The following is a 20,833-nucleotide window of genomic DNA, read 5'->3' as shown; positions in this document are numbered from 1 at the left end:
AGACCGGTTCAGTCCAGTCCTGTTTCCCGATATCATAAAGTCTAACTATATTGTTCATTTAAGGAAATGGAAATACATCAATGTTTACTATGTGGGAAGGACAAGAGAGGGTCATTAGCTTGATTGTTTTAACTATTGTATAACCCATAAAACAACTTTGGTACTTCTACATATACAAGGATGAACTTTGTTCCAAATTAAATCTCTCTGTATCTCCATTGCACTCATCCACATGAGAGAACTCATTTTGATTTGACCAGGTAATGAGCACCAACTGTACCAATGCAGCCTCTATGTCAGGAGATTTTTAGGGTTGAATGAAAAAGACCTGTCCAGAAGATAACATACATGATGTTATCATCACATCAAACTCTTGCCTCAGCCAAAAAAGCATTACACTACAACAAATTAGTTCCTGACAGTGATCTGAGTAGGAAATCCTCACATATCATCTCTCTTAATATACTTGGGCATTTAAATTAATATTGAACCCACGGACAAACCAAGGTAAAATCCTCCAGCAAGTTGGCAAATGTATACTTGCAGCAATATATAAATTATCCAACATGAGCTATAAAAATAATAAGTATGCCAATACAAAATTTCCCTAGCTGGAACCTAATATATCAATAGCACATTCTGTTTTCACCTTCTTCATTACAAGTATACAATAACATTGTCTTCCACAGTAGATGGCATATATATATATATATATATATATAAATATATATATCAAACTATATATATCTTAGTATGCTCGATATAGTCGACAAAAACATCAAGAAATGATTGTTTATAGGCCAAAAACATTAAGTATGATCATACTCAAAATATTATTTCAAATAAGATTCAAGTATGTTTAGCATACATTGGTTATAGAGATAGCCCATTTCCAACTTCAGGTTTGGTTTACAACCTCAAATTAGAACAACAAAACAATGATTCCCACAAAATCAAAACAGAGAGGCTGACTTAAAGCTAGATAAAATCCTATGGTCATTAAGGAGTGATCAAACTACATTTATGAGTGCTAAACAAGACATACAAAAAAACAAGAAACATTGTTGTATGAATACCATTTGTTTGGAATTTGTTGACCACATGTTTAACCAATATATGAACAATATACCATATATTGTCACTAGAATCAATCCATTATGAAATATGACATAAGACTACTTCATATGTGGACAATGAATATGCATGAAAGCTCCAATATATAATTTCCTGCAACCACATCCCATTTCAAAAACAGTACATTATTACATATAGCAAGTATTCCATGCAGCAAGGCCATCATGAAGGTCATCTATGTTTTGTTGTACACGTGAAAGACCAGAGTTGCTTCTTGCACAATCCTCATTTTAAAATTGAAAGCAAACTGATCTTAAGTTCATGACTTCATAATTTTTCCCCTTTCTTGTTTCAATCGCCTATATAATACTCGAAAATGTATAAAGATGTAAAATTGACATATTAACATAATATGTTAAAAATGCAAATATGTTGGGAATTTTTAACACAAAAACTTACTCTTATTTTCCAAGATCTGGAACTCCTATACAATTACATTTTTCACTCTCTTTGTGAACTGGATCTCATGTTCAACAGTGATGGAACTCTTGCTATAAACTAACAGAATTGTACATTGCTGGAACCATTTAGACTATGCAGCTACCTACATGCATGCAACAAAATCCCTAAATAAAACAAAAAGATTTTTTTCAACTGGAAACCACTCAAGTAAAGAATATACAAAGCCCTACAAACCATAATTAAATTGTACATGAGACGATACTCACTGATATTGCTGGTGAAAACCATATAACAATTGCATACCATCAACAAATATTTGCAAAAACCTACTTCCATGAAGAAACCAAGTTACGATGCCCAACACAAAAGCCTACTTATATAACCACCTCCCGCCCTTTCTATCAAAACACCCTCAACCTACCCACAATACACATCTTAACCATTGGCATTTAACACATTGCCATTTCCATAGGGGGAACAAAAAATACAAAAATCCCCAACACTAAAAAAATCTGAACTATATGAGATATGTCTCAGCATCTCCTGGAGTCTCTTGTTGAGACTCCCTATTTGACTCCAACTGTGAGTTTATGGCCATTAGTTGTTTGTCATGCTCAGAAAACTATTTGCACAGATTAGCCATATCACCCAAAAGTGGCTCTAGTTTAGTCTTGTAAATGTCTGTACAAATCTTTTTCCTTTCATTCTCCTCTGTCAATCGTTTAAATGCCTTGTTCTTTTGCATAAAAGGGGAGGGCTCAGGAATGACTGAGTGGCCCAGCCCTTGTGCATAGCCAGATTAGACCTCTTTGGAAACATCACTAGCAGCATCAACATCCTGAGCCTCTTTAGTGTCTTTCTCATTTAACCTCTCTACCATTAGATTTTGAAATTTCAGAAAGAAAAATATTATTGCATGCAGGTCAGCCATGCATAGTTGAACTAAATAATTAGAAATCATCATTATAACAGCTAACTCATATAATTCTATTCACTTGCTGCATTGATGAATTTTCCCTTCTCTCTTGACCAGTGTGTTTCTTTGTAAAATGCAATCATATTCGGTTCCTTCTCATCCCTCATTTACAATTTATGTTAATTAAGGTTCAAAATCATTGTATGGACAAAAAACACAGAACACTCGCTTTAAAAACTACATATCTTACACGTTCTTCCATAAGTCTAACAAAGGATTTTCGACCACAGTATGTTTCACCTTCTATTTTTTCCTATTGTTACTATTTCTACGAGACTGCTCCTGAAAAAATTCCAAATATTTATTTTCATGCACTTAGACACCGGTGCTCAATGCCTCAACAAAACTAAATATATATAGATGATAGCTATAAGAGGAAAAATAAAACAATACTCAGTTTTCCCAACTTGGATATTTGGATATTCATACTTACCTTGAATGTCCCGCTGGCCAACATATCACATAGCTTATTGTTGACAAAACCCACGACTACAAGCCTCCATTCTTATTATTCAACAAATTTTTGTATAACTTATTTCACATAATTCTTTGTATAACTAGTCAACTTATTTTTTTCATGGCTCTTAAAAAAAAAGAGAATTTAAAAAAAAAAATAAAAACAAAGGACTTACAGCATTAAACATTAAAGAAAAACAAAAAAAAAAAACTTAAAAAGGGCAACAAAAAATCAATTAAAATTAAAAGGAGGACTAATAAGTTGCTTAAACATAAAAATAAAACAAAACAAATTTAGAAAAATAAAATTGTATATTGAAATTCAATATCGAGAAATAAAGATTAGAGCTAACGTGTTGAACTTCTAACACGTATCATGTTGTTATTAGATGTCACATGTGACTTACTTTAAAAAAGAAAAAAGTGAAAAAATGGCATCCGAAAAAATACAAATAAAAATAATCAAAGAAGAATCCACAACCACAAGATACTACATATCACTACATCAGGCCAACGCTGTCAATAGACAACAAGGATTGAGGAGGTGCTTCTGGTATATTGCACGAATTGGCACACAAGTGCATGGAGGCGACACTCTGAGAATTGAAAGACCTGAGTCATTTTCGACTTTAGGATAGGCAGCTATGTAGCACAAAAATTAGTCTCGAGCCCCCTTGTCGCAAGCTGCCGTAGTGGATCCAACTGCTCCTACTCCCGAGTTTGCTGCTAAGCCTTTTTCATTGTCCACCACTCTCACTGTTGCTAACATTGAGGCATTAATTTATCAAGTTTTATCCCGGCCTTCTAGTGCTTTGTCTGTCACCTTAGGTAAGTCTCCTTGGTTTTTCGACTCTGCATGCTGCAACCACATGACCTCTAATTCTACCATATTTTCTAAAAAATCTGCTTTGTCATCCAATCCTATCATCTATACTAAGATGGTTCTCAGTGCATGTTAGTCACATTGAGGTCATTTCTTCTCCTACCTTGTATTTTGACAACACCTACCTTGTTCCCCAGTTGTCCTTAAATCTCCTTTCAATTGGACAGCTTTGTAAATTGGGTCTTAAGCTTACATTTTCTAATGTTGGTGTTGATGTGTAGGATCCACACATGGGTCAACTCATTGGGACAGGCCGTAAGATTGGATGTCTATTTGAGCTATCTTCTTTGCAGCTTCATCCCATCCATCTTGCTCCATTGTTGCCTCTACTATCTCTTTCTTGTTATGGCATCCTCAGCTCAGTCATGCCTCTCTATGTGTTCTCCTTTTTGCCTCCCAAGGTCACCTAGGTTCTATAGGGTTTGAGTCATTTGATTGTGTCTCTTGTCAACTTGGAAAACAAACACATTTACCTTTTAATATAAGTGAATCTTTTTTATCTGCACCTTTTGATTTGATTCACTCTAATATTTGGAATCCTGCACCCATTCCTACTGAGAGCACTAGCATTTGACTCATCAAATTCATCTTCAAAATTTGATGAAAAGTACATGTTTTCCATAAATGTAAAACCTTCTTATTCATAACCCCACATTAGATTAGCCATTGGATTCATCAAAATAATAATATAATATTATTTTTTTAACAATAATTTTTTTCATATATTATAATTACACTAACTATATGTTAATTATTAATTTAATTAATAAAGAAAATATAACTTGACCCAACTGGGAACAATTAAAACTTCATTTCCACCAACAATTCATAAAAGAGTATAGATTTCCACCATTTTCACTTTCATTTCCACCAACAATTCATAGAACAGTACCAACATATTTTAGTAGCAACATTGAAAGTCTATATCAATTTCCACCAAATTCAACAAAACAGTTCATAGAAACAAAACATATATACATAGTAGTTCATTCACAGTTGAGGAGATGTGATTTTAGAATAAAATAATGATTTGGCAATTAACAGTAACTCGCTATATATGAAGAATGGGATGGACTTACTATAGCTGAAAGCTTCAACTCTTTTGTTTTATCGAGTACAATGCAGCTCCTTTAAAGACCACAAAGTTCATATTTTGGCCTTCCAGGAGTGTTTTAGTGAGACTGATGCGGATGCTCTGAGGGGGGATCTCGTTATTTTAATATCTTTGTTGATGATTATTCTCGTTATACATGGCTATACCTGTTACAACATCGATCTGAACTTGTTCACATTTATCAAACTTTTAACAAAATGGTACAAACTCAATTTTCTCGTACCATTAAAGTCTTTCGTTCAGATAATGCCATGGAATACAATGATAAGTCTCTCCTTGAGTTCTTGAATCAACAAGGTACATTTTCAAATCGTTCATGTCCCTATACCTCTCAACAAAATGGTCATGCAAAATGAAAACATCGTCATATCCTTGATATTGTAAGAGTTCTTTTACTTTCTACTTTTGTACTTGAAAAATTTTGGGGTGAAGCTGCTCTTACAGCTGTGTACACAATCAATCGGGTACCCTTACCTATACTTCACAAAAAATCTCCTTATGAGCTTCTCTATGGAATGATTCCTAACTACTACTTGCTTCGAGTTTTTGGTTGTGCATGTTTTGTTACTATTCCTTCTCATGAACAGACCAAACTTGAACCCCGCTCTCGGTTATGTTGTTTTCTTGGTTATAGCTTAACTCAAAAAGGTTATCATTGCTATGACCTTGTCACAAAACGTCTTCGAGTCTTTTATCATGTGGAGTTTTGGGAACACAAACCATTTACTAGCCTATCCATGTTCTCCCCATCTTCTTCCACCCACTCACTCATATTCACTAATCCCTCTATGGATCTATTTCTTGACTCTTCTGCAGAGATTTCGAGCTCCTTAGATAGTTATTCCATCGCTACTCCCAATCTAGTTGATGCGTTTGATGGACTGCCTGCAACACTATCCATTCATGAGCCTTCTCAACTCCCTAAAACTCGTCGTTCCAGTTAGGTAAGTATTCCTCCTACTCTATTTCGTGATTATCATTGTTTCTCTATTCTTGCTACCCTCCACAAACCTCACAATTAAAGTGAGGCTCGTATTGACCCTCTTTGGCTACAAGTTATATCTAATGAATTAGATGCTCTTGTCAAAAAACATACTTGGGATCTGGTGGATTTGCCTCCTGGTAAAGTTGTAGTGGGATGCAAGTGGATTTATAAAATCAAGACTCGGGCAGATGGATCAATTGAAAGCTGCAAGGCTCACCTTGTTGCAAAAGGTTTTACCCAGGAGTATAGGATTGCCTAGGAGGAGACTTTTGCTCCTGTTGCCAAACTTACCTTTGTTAGATCTTTGCTTGCAGTTGCTTTCAATGGTGATATTACTAAATAAGTTTACATGTAGATGTTTCTGATTTAGTTTCCAAAGTTGGGTTGACAGATAGCAAGATAGCCACTAATACACTTGAGTATAATACCACACTTCTGGCCACTGACAATTCCCCACTTTCGGAGGCAACACTTTATCAACAATTAGTTGGCAGTCTTATTTATCTTACTGTCTCTAGACTTGACATTTCACATGTTGTTCATCAGGTTAGTCAATTCATGAGCGCACCTCGAACTACCCATTTTGTTGCTGTTCTTCAAATTTTACGCTATATCAAGGGCATTCTGTTTCATGGTCTACACTTCTTATCACACTCCTCTATTGAGCTACAAGCCTATTTTGATACAGATTGGGTTGATGATCCCACTGATCGTCACTCCACCACTAGTTACCGTCTCTTACTTGGTACTTCTTTGATTTCGTGGCATAGTAGGAAATAGTCCGTTATTGCCCGTTCTAGCACTGAGGCTGAGTATCGTGCCCTCACTGATACGACGTCTGAACTTTTGTGGTTACGCTGGCTTCTAAAAGATATGGGTGTTCCTCAAATAACTAGTTCTCCCATTCACTATGATAATCATAGTGCCATCTAGAATGGGCACAATGATGTGTTCCACGAGCATACCAAACATATTGAGATTGATGATCACTTTATCTGCCATCATCTTCAGCACGATGTCCTCTAGTTACACTCAGTCCCCTTTGAAGATAATATTGCTGATATGTTTACAAAATCACATTCACCTGGTCGTCTTGGTGATCTTGTTTCCAAACTCTAGTTAACTTCACCACCAAGTGTTTGATGGGGGATGTTAGAGTGTGTGTGTGTGTGTATGTATATATATATATATATATATGTGTGTGTGTGTGTGTGTGTGTGTGTGTATATATATATGTATATATATATATATAGAAGGACGTGGTTTAATATATTATATTGGATTTATTTTACAATTTGATGGATCACGTGGTTTATATTTAGACAAAATATATCTCTTTTTATTTATCACTCTCTCATTAACCCATAATGTAATATTAATTAATTATTGAAAATTTATTTATTATATTTTACTTATTTACCAATCATTTTATGTCACATAAAAAAAAAAAAAACTCTCAATCTCTCCACTACTACTCCAAATAATTATCAACGATTCCGTTAAATGGAGATAGGAAATGACCCAATTATCTTGTATATATATTTATGTATGTTGTGTTCTTGGTACAAAAAGTGAAAAACTTGAGATATTCATGTTCCGCAATTTGTTTTTATTATTATCATGTTCATCATCTTAGTATCAAGAATCCCTTGTTTCCTCGGAGAGATTGAGAGATACAGAGAAAGTAGGAGGGTGGCCATCAAAGATTTCCTTCCAAGTTTAGGGAGAATTGTAGCCATGGAGGGAAAATTTAGGAGGGATATCAACATGATAATATTTCCTTGCAAGTAAAATGTTGATTTTTCTCAGTTAAGGAAAGCAATGAATTGAGAATCCTTTTAATTATAAGTTAATGAATAAATACCATTTATTGTGAAATCATGTCGGCCATAAAAATATTATTTATATTCATTGAGGAGTAGACTTTATTTGATGTGCAAGTAATTGAATTTGTAAACAGAACTTTTGAAAAAAGAATTGCATTTAGCATAACTGAGAATTTAATGGCCTCATACTCTATTTGGATGTTAAACTGAATTGAGTTCTTTATAAATAATAGTAAATTGAAATGATAGAATGAATTTTATGGTGTCCAAGTAAGATGAGCTTAAATATTAAGATAAATTTAGATATATTTATGATAAGTTGAAAAATGTTGTGGATCCCATGTGATAAATAGGTTTTGAATTGAGTGATGTTTAGTAATTTAGTGATTGTGTGTTTGGATATTGAAATAGGTCTAAAACAGAATTCAACTTAGATGAACTAAACTCATTCAAAGATCCAAACGTAGCCTAAAGTGACCGCTTGTGGGACCACACCTTTGTTTGGCCTCGTCTATTCTCTCCTCAGATTTTGCGAATGATGACATTGCTTCCTTACCATAAATTTGCAGATATTCTTCTTCAAGAAAGAAAAGCAAAAAACAAAAAACAAAAAAGAAGGAAGAGAAAAACATTGAGTTCTCTTTTCCATTACGCTTCCTACCAAAATAACAGTAATATTACAACTGCAAACGTTTGTTCGTCACCATGATCGTCTGATATATCATATTCACCATCAACTACATACCCAGAATCTAAAAGATAAAATTATAACATCAAAACTCATTCATGCATTTGAGGGTCAAACGCCAACTTTGATCATCATCATCATCAAACCCTAAAACATCTAATTACATGGTGATGATGATGATGGCCGTGATGATGATGGAGGGACTTTTCCCTATCAATCATGCCCCGGACGTACCTAAACTCCTCAACATGGCAAGGGATGGTGATTGTCCCCTTCTGATCAAAACCATACTCTTCCTCAGCCTCCTTCAGCAGCTGCATGAACAGTGGGTGATTGAAATACATCACAGGAACCACAAATCTCTGCTGCTTCTCTCCCTGTCCCACCTTTATCGCCAAACACCCTTTCGGCACATCTCTCATCTCTTGTTTCTTCGTACCCTGGTGATGATGGTGATGAAGATGAGGCAGGTGTAGGTGAAAGATCCGCAGAGTTTTCTCTCCACTGCCCATATTCTGCAAAATCTAGGCTACGCCCGTAAACACAGAAAACAAAGACCCAGAACGGTACTTTTTCCTTTGCGAGTTTTACCGTTATTTTTCCTCAGAAATTTATGTTTTTATAAGAAAACATGTGAAGACCAAGGCTCTGAGGCTCCGATGGCTAGCTTGATGAGGATTAGGGAAGAGTATCTCAGTGACCAACGCAAGTTGGTCATGGGTGATAAACTCACAAGTACAAAATGCATACAGGCCAGATATAAAAAGATAGGATATTTATATCTCTGGAAGAACTAGAGTTTCTTGTATTTTGCATGAGCAGTATATATTCTAGACCACTGGATCTTAATGGCCACAAGGATGATCATCATGTGATCCCAGGTAAAGCAATAAATATAAGAAATTCTTCCTTATAATTTTAGTTTAGGGCTCATTTGGACACTTGGCATCACATCAAAAGTTAAATAAAAATATTATAAATTTAAAAAACTATCTGAATATAATTTTTTAATATTATTCTTATTTTAAAATTTATAAAAGCTGAATATTTAAATTTAAAAAATATTTTGTATTTAAATGAGGTTTGATAATAAAACTAGGAGAAGTACTTTTGAAAATTTTAAAAATTATATGTCACATCTTTCTATCCAAACATTCCCTTATTGCAAGTGTATAAATCTTAAGCAATTGTATATTTAAATAATAAATATGTAAATTAATTAAGTATATGGTTCATGCATGTGTTTAAAAATAATAAGTTTAAGATTCAAAATCTCATTATTCTACATTTTTTCTAAGATAAATGTTTTAACCACAATTCATATAATGTGTATGACACTATGACTTGTGATTTTTTAGTAAACTTTAATAAACTCTTGTCCAAATTTAAGAATTTTAAGAGATAAATATATAAAGTGAATTCTATATCATAAATATTTTGAAAAATATTAAATAAAGTAAAAATATCATATAACTTATTTTATGCATGTGTTTATTTCATTTTAGGGAAATGATATGATATTCCCACTGACAAATCATACTGAAGATTTGTATTACTTTTAAAAAGTTTTTTAAGAAGGTTTAAAAAATTACTCTCTTTTAATATTATGTTTAGATAATGAGGTGATCTCAAATATTATATGAATAGTGATAAAAAAGTATTGAAAAATATTAATTAAATAATTATAAATAAAAATAAAAATATAATAAAATAATAAAATATTATGAGAATATTCTATTACCTAAATTTGTGCGAGAATTCGAGATATCTCCGTCCGTCTGCGTCTCGGACACGTTGATTGAAAGAGAGTTCGAAGCTTTTAACGATAATGGTAGGAGCGGCAAGAGTGTAATTGTTTTGTCAGGAGCGGTACGACACGTTAACAGCAAGTGGTGTCAGGAAGAACACGTGGTGGAGGTGGGTCTGGAATCATAAGGGGTAGCCGACAACGAGGTGTCGTTGACAGTGGGGAAAATTCCAGGGACAGCCAATAGCAGGTCTTGAACATGTCCTAGTAGACGTCAAAGGTGTCTCTACAATTATAGTAGACGACTTGAAGAAATACTACAAAATCTAATTTCCACAGGAAGAACGAAAGAGAGAAGAAAAAAATTCTTATAAGATTTTTATGATTAATTTATTATAATTAAAAGATTATTTATAATTAATTTTAATTATAAATAATTATTTTGCTAAAATTAATTAATTGTAAATAAATAATTTTCTTGTAATAAATCCATCAGATACTGGCATATATTTCTATTTTATCATCTTAAAAAAGTCTCAACATTTTTCCTAAGTTAAAATATTTATCATGGTCCAAGTTAAATAAGGTATCCATTATGAAAAATGTTAATATAATTTTTAAATATGTTTATAATTTATATATATATATATATTTATTTTTTAATGGTTAAAAAAGTGATGTTAGTGAATTTATAATTTTTTTTTTATTTTTTTTCATGGTTAAACATATTTAAAAAATACTTTGAAAAACAAAAAGAAAAAAGAAAAAAGAAAAAAATCATTTGTACGGATGTGTATATTTGGGATGCACATTTGGTTTGCAAATTAGCATTATCCATGCATTATTTCCATTCTCATCGGTACTAGTATTATTATTATTATTATTTCCATAGATTCTTTATCATTATAGTCTTTCTTTAGATTTCTAATTTTTAATTGAATAATACTAGATATAAGCCTAACTGGTGCAGTTTCTTTGAAAAATAGTAGATTGGAGCACAAAAAGTTATGAAAATAATTATTTTTTCATAGTTACATCCACTTTCTTTTTAAATGACTATCAGCCTGTTCAAATAATTTTCTTTTTTAATTCATTATAGTTAAATCTAAAAAGTATATCACATAAAATCGGGATGATTGGCTTATATACTATTTAAAAATTTGCTAGATACATTTTGTTTGAAAAATGAATAAATAAGATTGGAAGATTGATGGAAAAGTCGACTTATTTTGTCATAAGAGCACTCTGATTGGATTAGTTAAAAGTGAAATCCAATGAGTATTTAGCTATTAAAGAGTAATATATACTCACATTGGATTAGTCAAATTCTAAATATTTGAAATTTAGCTATTGTGACTTTCAAAAGTTTTTCCAAATTTGAAAGTTACTGTACATATATCAAATACATATTTTATTAATTATTTCTCTATCCCTTTCTTTCTATTACATATTTTATCACAATTACTATATTAATTTGACTTAGTGATATATTAATTTAATAAGAACATGATTATTAATTAACATATAATAAGTAAAATAGTAAAATATGATAAAATTAAATTAATTAATAATTAAAAAAATTAAATATTTTTGAAATTATTAGTTATTCATTACCATATAATGAATAAATATATAATCTAACGTGGAGATTTGATGTGAATAACTAAAACTAAATTCATCTTATATTATTTTATTATTATATAATGAAAAAATAGCTATTCCAATGTAACGATTTATGTGAATGGAATAGTCAAAAGTTAAATTTCTCTTACATTCATCAAAACTGTCCTTTAACTTTGACTAATCCAATGAGAGTGCTCTTACAGCAATCTTGTCCATTCTTTTTCCAAACATGATTTATCAAGTAAATTTTAAACAGGATGTAAGCCAAACTTCAATAATAAATTTGATCATAATTAATGGTCAAAGATGTTCAAAACTTGGGAGAAATAATTCAAATTTGGCTGAACTCATTTCTACATGATCTTCAAATCTTACTCTAGATTACCCACACCCCTCTTTCTCATCACATCACTGGAGTGCCGCCATGATTGGAGTACTGCCACTGCCGTATTAATGCTGGTACTGTTGTATTAGGGTCAGAGATCAACAGGAGCTCTCTAATTTCCATCTCTCCCAGAACTCATATCAAAATCATGGTAGAGAGAATAAAATTGCAAACAGAATGGCAAAAGTGTCCACATCTTTCTTCTTAAAGCTGATAGGTTAATTCCATGTACCCCTCCTATTTTGTTTTTTTTCTTGGCTTGGCATAGCCTCCATGGGACCCAATTCGTGGTTAGTGCTACACATATTGCTGAATTTCATTTTCAACCGACTAATCACAATGGAAGCTTACATTGTAGCATGCGTCAAAAAACATTTGTAAAATAGTTGATTGAGTCATGATTGTTCAATGAACTATATTTGAGTATTAAAACACAGTTTTTTTTCGGATTAAATCTCTATCCTATCCCAATCATTTTTATTTGCTTTTATAAATAGAAAACATAATTTTATTTTTTTACTTGCAATAATGTTTTTAAAATAATTTAGATCGCACCACCATAATTTGAGAAAGCTAACGGGTAATGGGATTCTGAAGCTTAAACAAAGTAGTATAGAATGGAGTGTGCTCGTACTTTGGGATATGAGATTATAAAATGCTACCCTCTGATGATGCGTGTTCCCTCGGTCAATAGGTACAAGCTGTACGTTTACCAATCTAACTAAACCAAAGCCCAAACTCGCTATATGCAAATTGAACAAAACCCCAATGATGCTTACATTTCTTGGAAGGATGAAGAAAGAATATTGTGATGAGAAGGATTCCATAGTGGTGTGTTCGTGAATATCTACGTACTCGGGTTTTTCAAATCAAGAAGTTTGGACTTGAAGTGGTAAGAAACAAAAAGACTACTTGGACTTTGGATTTACAGCGCCTAAAGTGAATAACTTTTTTTTGGAGATGAGTTTTGAGTCCAAGGAAGGACAACGAGAGCTGAAGGAACTAGCAACAGAGAAAATGACTTAGATTGGAGGTGATCAAGTTAAAACATGGTGGGGAGGCAGTTACATATTGCCAGATTTCGATGACTGAATTTTACAAGGATAGAGAATCCAAAACCCCAAACCAAATAGTTTCTACCTTTCGAAGGTAGAAACTCCCCATGTATGAGCAAATGTGACAAAGAAAGGATTCATAATCTCGAGCACAAGAGAAAGACCCTGTCAGATAGTCAGGGTAGGAAAGAGCCTTACGTGATCAAGACTTTGGCTGCACGACCCTAGGTGGGCCAAGGTTCAAGTGAAGGGTGAGTAGGGGTGAGCATCAACATAGGTGGAGTCAGATTCCCCTAAATCCGACTCCAACTCCAAATTTTTCCGAGTTCAAATCCAAACTGACTCATGTAAGCTCTAATTTGACTCCGACCTCAAAAACACAAAATCACAAACTAAGTCAAAACAGAAATTTTTTTGAGCCAATCGATTTCTAACACTTTGAAGATCATGCAAAACTCTTTTATAAAAACCAAACATGCTTTGAATCAAACATTGACACGTATAAAAATCATGTAGGCACTTCAACAATTCGAGATCCACACATCACTTCATCAAAATTTCACAAAACTTCATCAATAAACACCGCGACCGACAACTTCATCTTCAACCCAACTTCCATTCAACATAACTCCAAGAAAATTACCCATTGCTACTCTAAGTATTCTAGACTTAATATTAAATAAAATATAAGAGGATTGAGCCATAGAAAACCACTTACAAAAGCTTGGAAGGCTAGAGCACAAAGCTGCCTTGAATTCTCTCTCAACTCTATCTCGATTTACTCTTGGAAAAGTAAGGAAATGACTTAAGTGTGTGAAGTGAAATGCAAGGGGCATGGGTATAGAAGAGGGCTGACATGGTCAGTGTTTTAATTACCAATGATTTGTGGGTAGCTATGGAAAAGGAGGAAAATGGGCTGCAAATGCAGCTAATTTCTTGCTTCAGTATGGCCGAGTGGGTGACGGTTGGTGAGGGGGGTGTTTGATTTGCTATCAAGGCACTATTTGAGGCTAGTCATGAGATGGCATGACAGTCAAGGCATGGCCTTGTAAGGAGGAGGGAGTTGGGGCTAAGGTGGTGGTTTTGGTGGAACTAGATGGGGCTAACCAAAATGCATCTAGTTTGGGGTCTAGTTAGGGTTTCGATCATGGTTTGGTTCCAATCAAACTTTTCTTGGTCAAATGTAACTACCAAAATGTAGGAGAGTATTTAAGGGTGTAAGAGTGTGTAATTCAGGGGTTAGTTGCATGTGAAAGTAATTTAATCAAGTAAGTAAACACTTAGTTACAAACCGAGTGGTTTAGGGTTTGGGTTAGCTTCCATTGTTTTGGGATTTTATTAGGGTTTAAACTCTCTTTTGTTTCACCAAATAGTGTTTAGTTGGATGGAATAGTGATTGGTTTAAGAGATCATGGTGATAAAGCTTGAATCACACTCCACACTTTGATCTCCTCTTGACATGTGTCCTAGGGTTTTCAAGTGAATGACTAGGATCATGACATGTCTCCAACTAAAAGTTTTCTAGTAATCCTAAGTAAATTTGGACATCCTACACGGCGATTTGACAACTGTGGCACCAATTGCCATGTGGCACTCTCTCAAAAGGTCACTATTCACCCAAAAAATTCGAAACTTTTTATTGCAACATAAAATTCTAAATATTCATACGAGTCTAATGGTACAATTCATTTCATAATTCTACTCCTAAGTTTTTTAATTAAATAGAAAGACAATCTCATTTACTAATCATCTGGAAAGACTTGAAACTTTTTATTGTACCATAAAATCCTAAATATTCATACGAGTCTAATGATGCAATTCATTTTAAAAAAATCATACTCTCAAGTGCTTTAATTAAGAGCAGGTTTGGGACATCAAATAAAACATAAAATTTTCATCTCATCTCATCTCATCATTACACTTTTTTCAAATCTCCATACAAAATATAATAAACAATTCAACATTTTTAAATCCCAATACACCTTTTTCAAATCCCAAAATAATAATAATATTAAAAATTAATATTTTAAACTTTAAAACAAAACACAAAATTCTCATCTCACCCCCCAAACCTACCCTAAATAGAAAGGAAACTCTATCACCATAGTGGATTAGGATCCGACTACTCCAGCAGACTAAAACCTAGTTGATCAATCAATTCGTGAATTCCCCAAAGGATTTTCATGAAGTTTCTAAGGTTTAAAGAAATTCATCAATCGAATTTCTTTCATGTCGTTACATCCTCCCCTCCTAAAAAGAAGATTTTTTCCTTGAAATCTGAGTGTGCTTATACAAAAACATAACTAACTAGTACAACAAAGAAATGAAGATACTCACAATGGCTATTGCCTGTCACTGGCAGTAGAGTTGTGGGCAATACGGGTGGAAGTGAGTCGAAATCCACTGTAGTGGTATGCTGCGGTAGATAGTATAACTTGTCATCATTGGAGTCATACATCATGTTGGTGAAATGCCCTGGATCAACATGTTGCTTAACCTCTTAGTTATAGTCGTTATCAGGTATTTGCCCTTCAATGAGCAAATGTCCTCGATGTGTCAACGTCATCAATGATCTTTTGATGATGTCTCCTGCTTAGGATTGGCAGCACACTCCTTGGTAGCCCGGCTAGACTCTACCTCGTCAAGTGGCCTCCTAGGGCAGAAATTGTCTCTATCGATCCATGAAAAAGGGTGGTGAGGTGGAAATCACTCTTCATTTTTGTGGACCGGACCGGACCTATTCGGTCCAAGAATTGTCCACCCTAGACCGGACTGAGTCACATATAGGACCGGTCCGGTCCGGTCTATTTCGGTCCGGTCCGGTCTAGGGTCGGACCAGTCGGTCTGGACATGTCTAAAATGGACTATTCAGCCCATCTAAATCCGATTTTGTTTTTTGCCCAATTTCAATTTTTTCAGTCCACTTCAAATTTTGTACATTTTTTTTAGCTAAAACTACTAAAAAAAGCTTGATCTTGAAAAATACAACGATAAAAAAAAAAACTAATCTATATAAAAAACTAAAAAAATCCAAAAAAAAAAATCCAAAAGTTATTACAAATTATAAATTACAAATTATAATCCAAAACTTAACAACTTAAGCACTTAACATATAATTGGTAATTATATTTATGATGTTAAATGTTAATTGCTATATTATTATAATAATAATAATAATCAATTCTTCCATCTATTAAACTTTTAAGTTTTTACATTTTGTATATGTAAATTTGTAATGTGATTAATAAATCATTGTATTATGTATATCATTATATGATGAATAAATCATTGTATTAGGCTATTAGCCTATTAGGTATATACAGTTATAACTTATAACTTATAGTGATATTAATACTATACTATTATACAAATATTATGCTATAATACTATAACTTTTATAATATGCTATTAAATTATTAATACTATTATACTATAACTCTTATATGATTAAAGTTATTATAACTTATAATAGTTATATAGTTGGTACTTACTACTTAGTATAATATATTATATAATACTTATATTATAATGATATAGTGATACTAATACTATATATTATATAATAATACATTAATACTATAGACTTATAGTGATTAGTTATTATGAATCATGAATCCATGAATAGTATAAGTTATAACTATATAATATTATTAGTATTAGACTATTAGTAAATAGTAATATACTAATATTAGTTATAGTGATTTAGTAATTAGTACAAGTTATAACTATATTATAATATTTATATTATAATGATATAGTGATACTAATATTAGATATTATATAATAATACATTAATACTATAGGCTTATAGTGATTAGTTATTATGAATCATGAATCCATGATTAGTATAAGTTATAACTATATTATAATATTAGTATAACTATAACTATAGTCGTAGACTCTTACTCTATATTAGAGTATTAGTATTTTTTTTATATATACCATATTAGAGTATAGAAGACTAGAAGTAAAGTCTAGACTATTAGTATAAATATTAATATTAGTATAAAATTATAAATATTAGTATTAGACTATTAGTTAATAATTATTTAATGGTGAGTTAGTGAATTATATAATTAATATATATATTTTTTTTTCAATTTTCATTCGGTCCGGTCCGGTCCGAAAAACCTATAGACCGTGGACCGGACCGAATAAAGTCAGTCTTATAAAATTCGGACCGAGACCGACCGGTACCATTCTCGGTCCGGTCCGGACCGAATTGGTCGGTCCGGTCAGTTTTTCCGGTCCGGACCGACCGAATATCACCCCTAGTAATATATACTATCATATATATTAATAATATATACTATATATCATATATATGTTATCATGTATATTATACTATTCTAAATTAGTATAAAAGAAAATATGTTAGTAATATATACTATATGATATATAGTAATCTATACTATATATCATATATATCATATCATATATATTATCCTATACTAAAGTATTCTGGAAAATATAAGATCATATGTATTCGTAATATATACTCACATATATATAGCCTCAAATATACTAAGATCACATAGTAAAGTATAGAGAAATTTATAAGATGATAGTATATAAGTAATCTATACTCTATATATATATATATATATGTTGTATAGTATCATATATAACTTATATAGTCAAGTATAATAAAATATATAGTATGATATATATTAGTTAAGTATAAACTCATAGCATAGTACTATATGCTAATATATATATATTACAACCTCATATATAACACTTTGATAGTAAAGTATTATGATATATTACTATTATACTATAATAAAATACATATAAGTTATTATGTTTTCATTTAAAGTATTATACTATCATAACATATATTATAATATATTATAATATTACATATATATTACAGTATATATAATCTACTATAATAGTATATATATTATATTAATTTATAGGATTATAAATATAATATACATTTAATATAAATTTTTACAAAACTTAAAACAAATACCGTTCGAACGTTAAATATTAACGTTTGAACAGTATTTTAAAAAAGTTCGAACGGTACAATATAATATTCGAACGATAATATGCACATATAAGTTATCGCGGACATAGATTTCTCTCACGCCGCCGTCCCCACCGTTTGAAAACGAGAGAAAACGTTTGAACACCCATCAATCGCCACCGTCTGCCGCCGTAATCAGCAACTACGTCAAACACACTTCCTCCTCCCAAGTGAAGGTATGTATTTTAAAAATTATTTTACCGTTTATTTTATTATTTTATGATTTTATTCATTTTTTCTAGAAAAATTATATTTTTTCATCAATAGTCACCGTAGAACACCATAAATCTCTCGTAGGATGTTTAGAAATGAAGAGTAGTATGTGTTTTGAGAAGGAAACCATGAAATCGATGCAGTTTTGGGTGATTTCATGGCCGCTCAGTTGACTTAGCCATGGATGAGCTCGATCTGGTTTCCGTTCGCGACCCTTATGTTCGAACAGTTTTAAAACATTTGAACGGTTTTCATCTATTCAAACGTTTTATTATATAGTTTGAACGCTTTATATTAAACTCGAACCATTTTGTTTATATTAGCTTATTAAATTATTTTCATCATTTCATTGAATTTTTCTATCAATAAATTTATTAAAGTATATAAGTTTGTAAATATTTATGTCGTAATTAGATTTTGTCACTAATATTGAATATATACTTTATTTTTAAAATTTCAGGTTCATAATAATGTCTTATAGGGGCCGTAAACGTGGTAGATCAGGGGAACCTTCCATCCAAACAGTTCGAGAGCGGACTATTTTACTTGAGCGATAGGTAAAACTATCTGATTTTGTGGCTCTTATATGGGAGGGTCATTCCCTCCCATCAGTATTCAATGATCGTGGTTGGGCACCAATCTTAGATCAGCGAGAAGAATGAATGAAACTCATTTCCTACATTGAGATCATTACTGAGTTCTATAAAGAGCTTGGTGGTGCCAGTCCAGACGATGGAGGGGCATACATGATCTGTGTCCGAGTAGCTCCTATTATATTTTCAGCAGACGAACTCGCTACATATATGGGTATTCCTAGGCTTCTTGATGCCTATCCGAACCTGCAACCTTGAGAAGCTGATCCTTCAAGTGATACAGAGATGTCTCAGGACGAGAGACCAGTTTACACAGATGAGATCGATACACTTGCTGATCATGAGGTCAAAGACTTGATTGTTGGTCCAGATGCTCCAGTGTACGATGGGACGAAGAGTATTAGGCAGACAGATTTATCTTCTTTCTTCAAGATTATGAATTTGATCATCACTAACAATATTGACCCTCGGCAGCACAAGACCGAGGTCGGTATAGATCGAGTGAGATTTATGATACGGGTCACTCGTGGCATCCTTATCGATCTCGTGGGTTATATATTTGAGAGGATCCGATCAGAGGCACGGTTCATTACGACAGATATACTGCCGTTTGGGATTCTCATTACTTGATTTTTGCTACATGTTGGGGTAATGCCCGAACCTGCCGAGCGTTCTCGGGAGCCGATGGGACCGATCAACAGCACCACCCTGTCACAAAGCACGGGACACTCGAGGTTTCATTTTCGTGGAGCTGTTCCTGATAGAGCTAAGATTAAAAAATATGCACAGCCGGGAGTTATTGGAGTATCGGTTGGTGAGACATCTGCACAGGCTGAGGCATCATGCACATCTACTTGTGAGAAGATGGCCGACATATTGCGTGCTGAGATCGGTGTACACACATCAGCAGTGATTGATGCTGTGCATACTGCCATGTTTGAGTTGTGTATAGAGATTATGACTACCGTCTCTGGGTTACATATAAAGGTTAATGAGTTACGTACAGAGATTAATGCCAATAATGTAACTCAGGTCACTATCAGTACTCGACTGACACAGGTAGAGAGACAATTAGCTGTAATCGAGAATGTGTGTAGAGATCTCGCATCACAGTAGTTTCTATTTTTTATTTATATTTTTTTTTGTTATAGTTATGGACAGTATATATGGTGTTTTAATAATTTGGTTTATTTGTAAATTAAATATTTTGTCTTTTCTGGAGTAATTATTAATTTATATTATGTGGTGTATAGTTGATAATATTTATTTAACTAAAAATCTTATTTAACATAAAAGAAATTATTAAAATATTTTAAAATTAATTACATAAAATTAATTAATGAATTTCTATATATGATATATATTTTTTTATATTTTGAGTTTCATACCAAGATTAATATTATACCTTCGAATGTATAAATGTGGTGCTTGAATATGTTCTAATTAAATATATTCCGTTCGAATGGTTTAGAAACCTTCCCGCTATGTTTTGCCACCAAATATTTTCCGTTCGAACACAACAAATTATCGTTCGAACGGTTGTGAACTTTCTCCGCCATAATAAATTACTTCCCCGCCAAATTTTACTATTTGAACATTTTTTTTACCATTCGAACAGAAAAAAACTTTTTGAGACGATTCAATTTCATCACAGAAAAAACAGTTCGAACGATTTTGTGAAGTCATCAATTTTTTGGGACCAAATTTAAATTTCGTCC

The 20,833-nt window shown here is 32.6% G+C and overlaps 1 protein-coding gene across 1 annotated transcript; it reads right to left on the bottom strand.

The window, feature by feature from the left end:
- Nucleotides 1-8,388: 8,388 nt before the first annotated feature.
- On the bottom strand, nt 8,389-9,100 carry LOC108979119 (auxin-responsive protein SAUR32-like). Its single transcript, XM_018949712.2, has one exon. It carries the CDS (start codon nt 8,974-8,976, stop codon nt 8,605-8,607), a length of 372 nt encoding a protein of 123 aa, XP_018805257.1. The 5' UTR covers nt 8,977-9,100; the 3' UTR covers nt 8,389-8,604.
- Between the last annotated feature and the right edge of the window lie 11,733 nt (nt 9,101-20,833).

This window comes from Juglans regia, chromosome 7, assembly GCF_001411555.2.
Source record: "Juglans regia cultivar Chandler chromosome 7, Walnut 2.0, whole genome shotgun sequence".
Lineage (NCBI taxonomy): Eukaryota > Viridiplantae > Streptophyta > Magnoliopsida > Fagales > Juglandaceae > Juglans > Juglans regia.
This window is presented reverse-complemented; position numbering and strand designations above follow the sequence as displayed.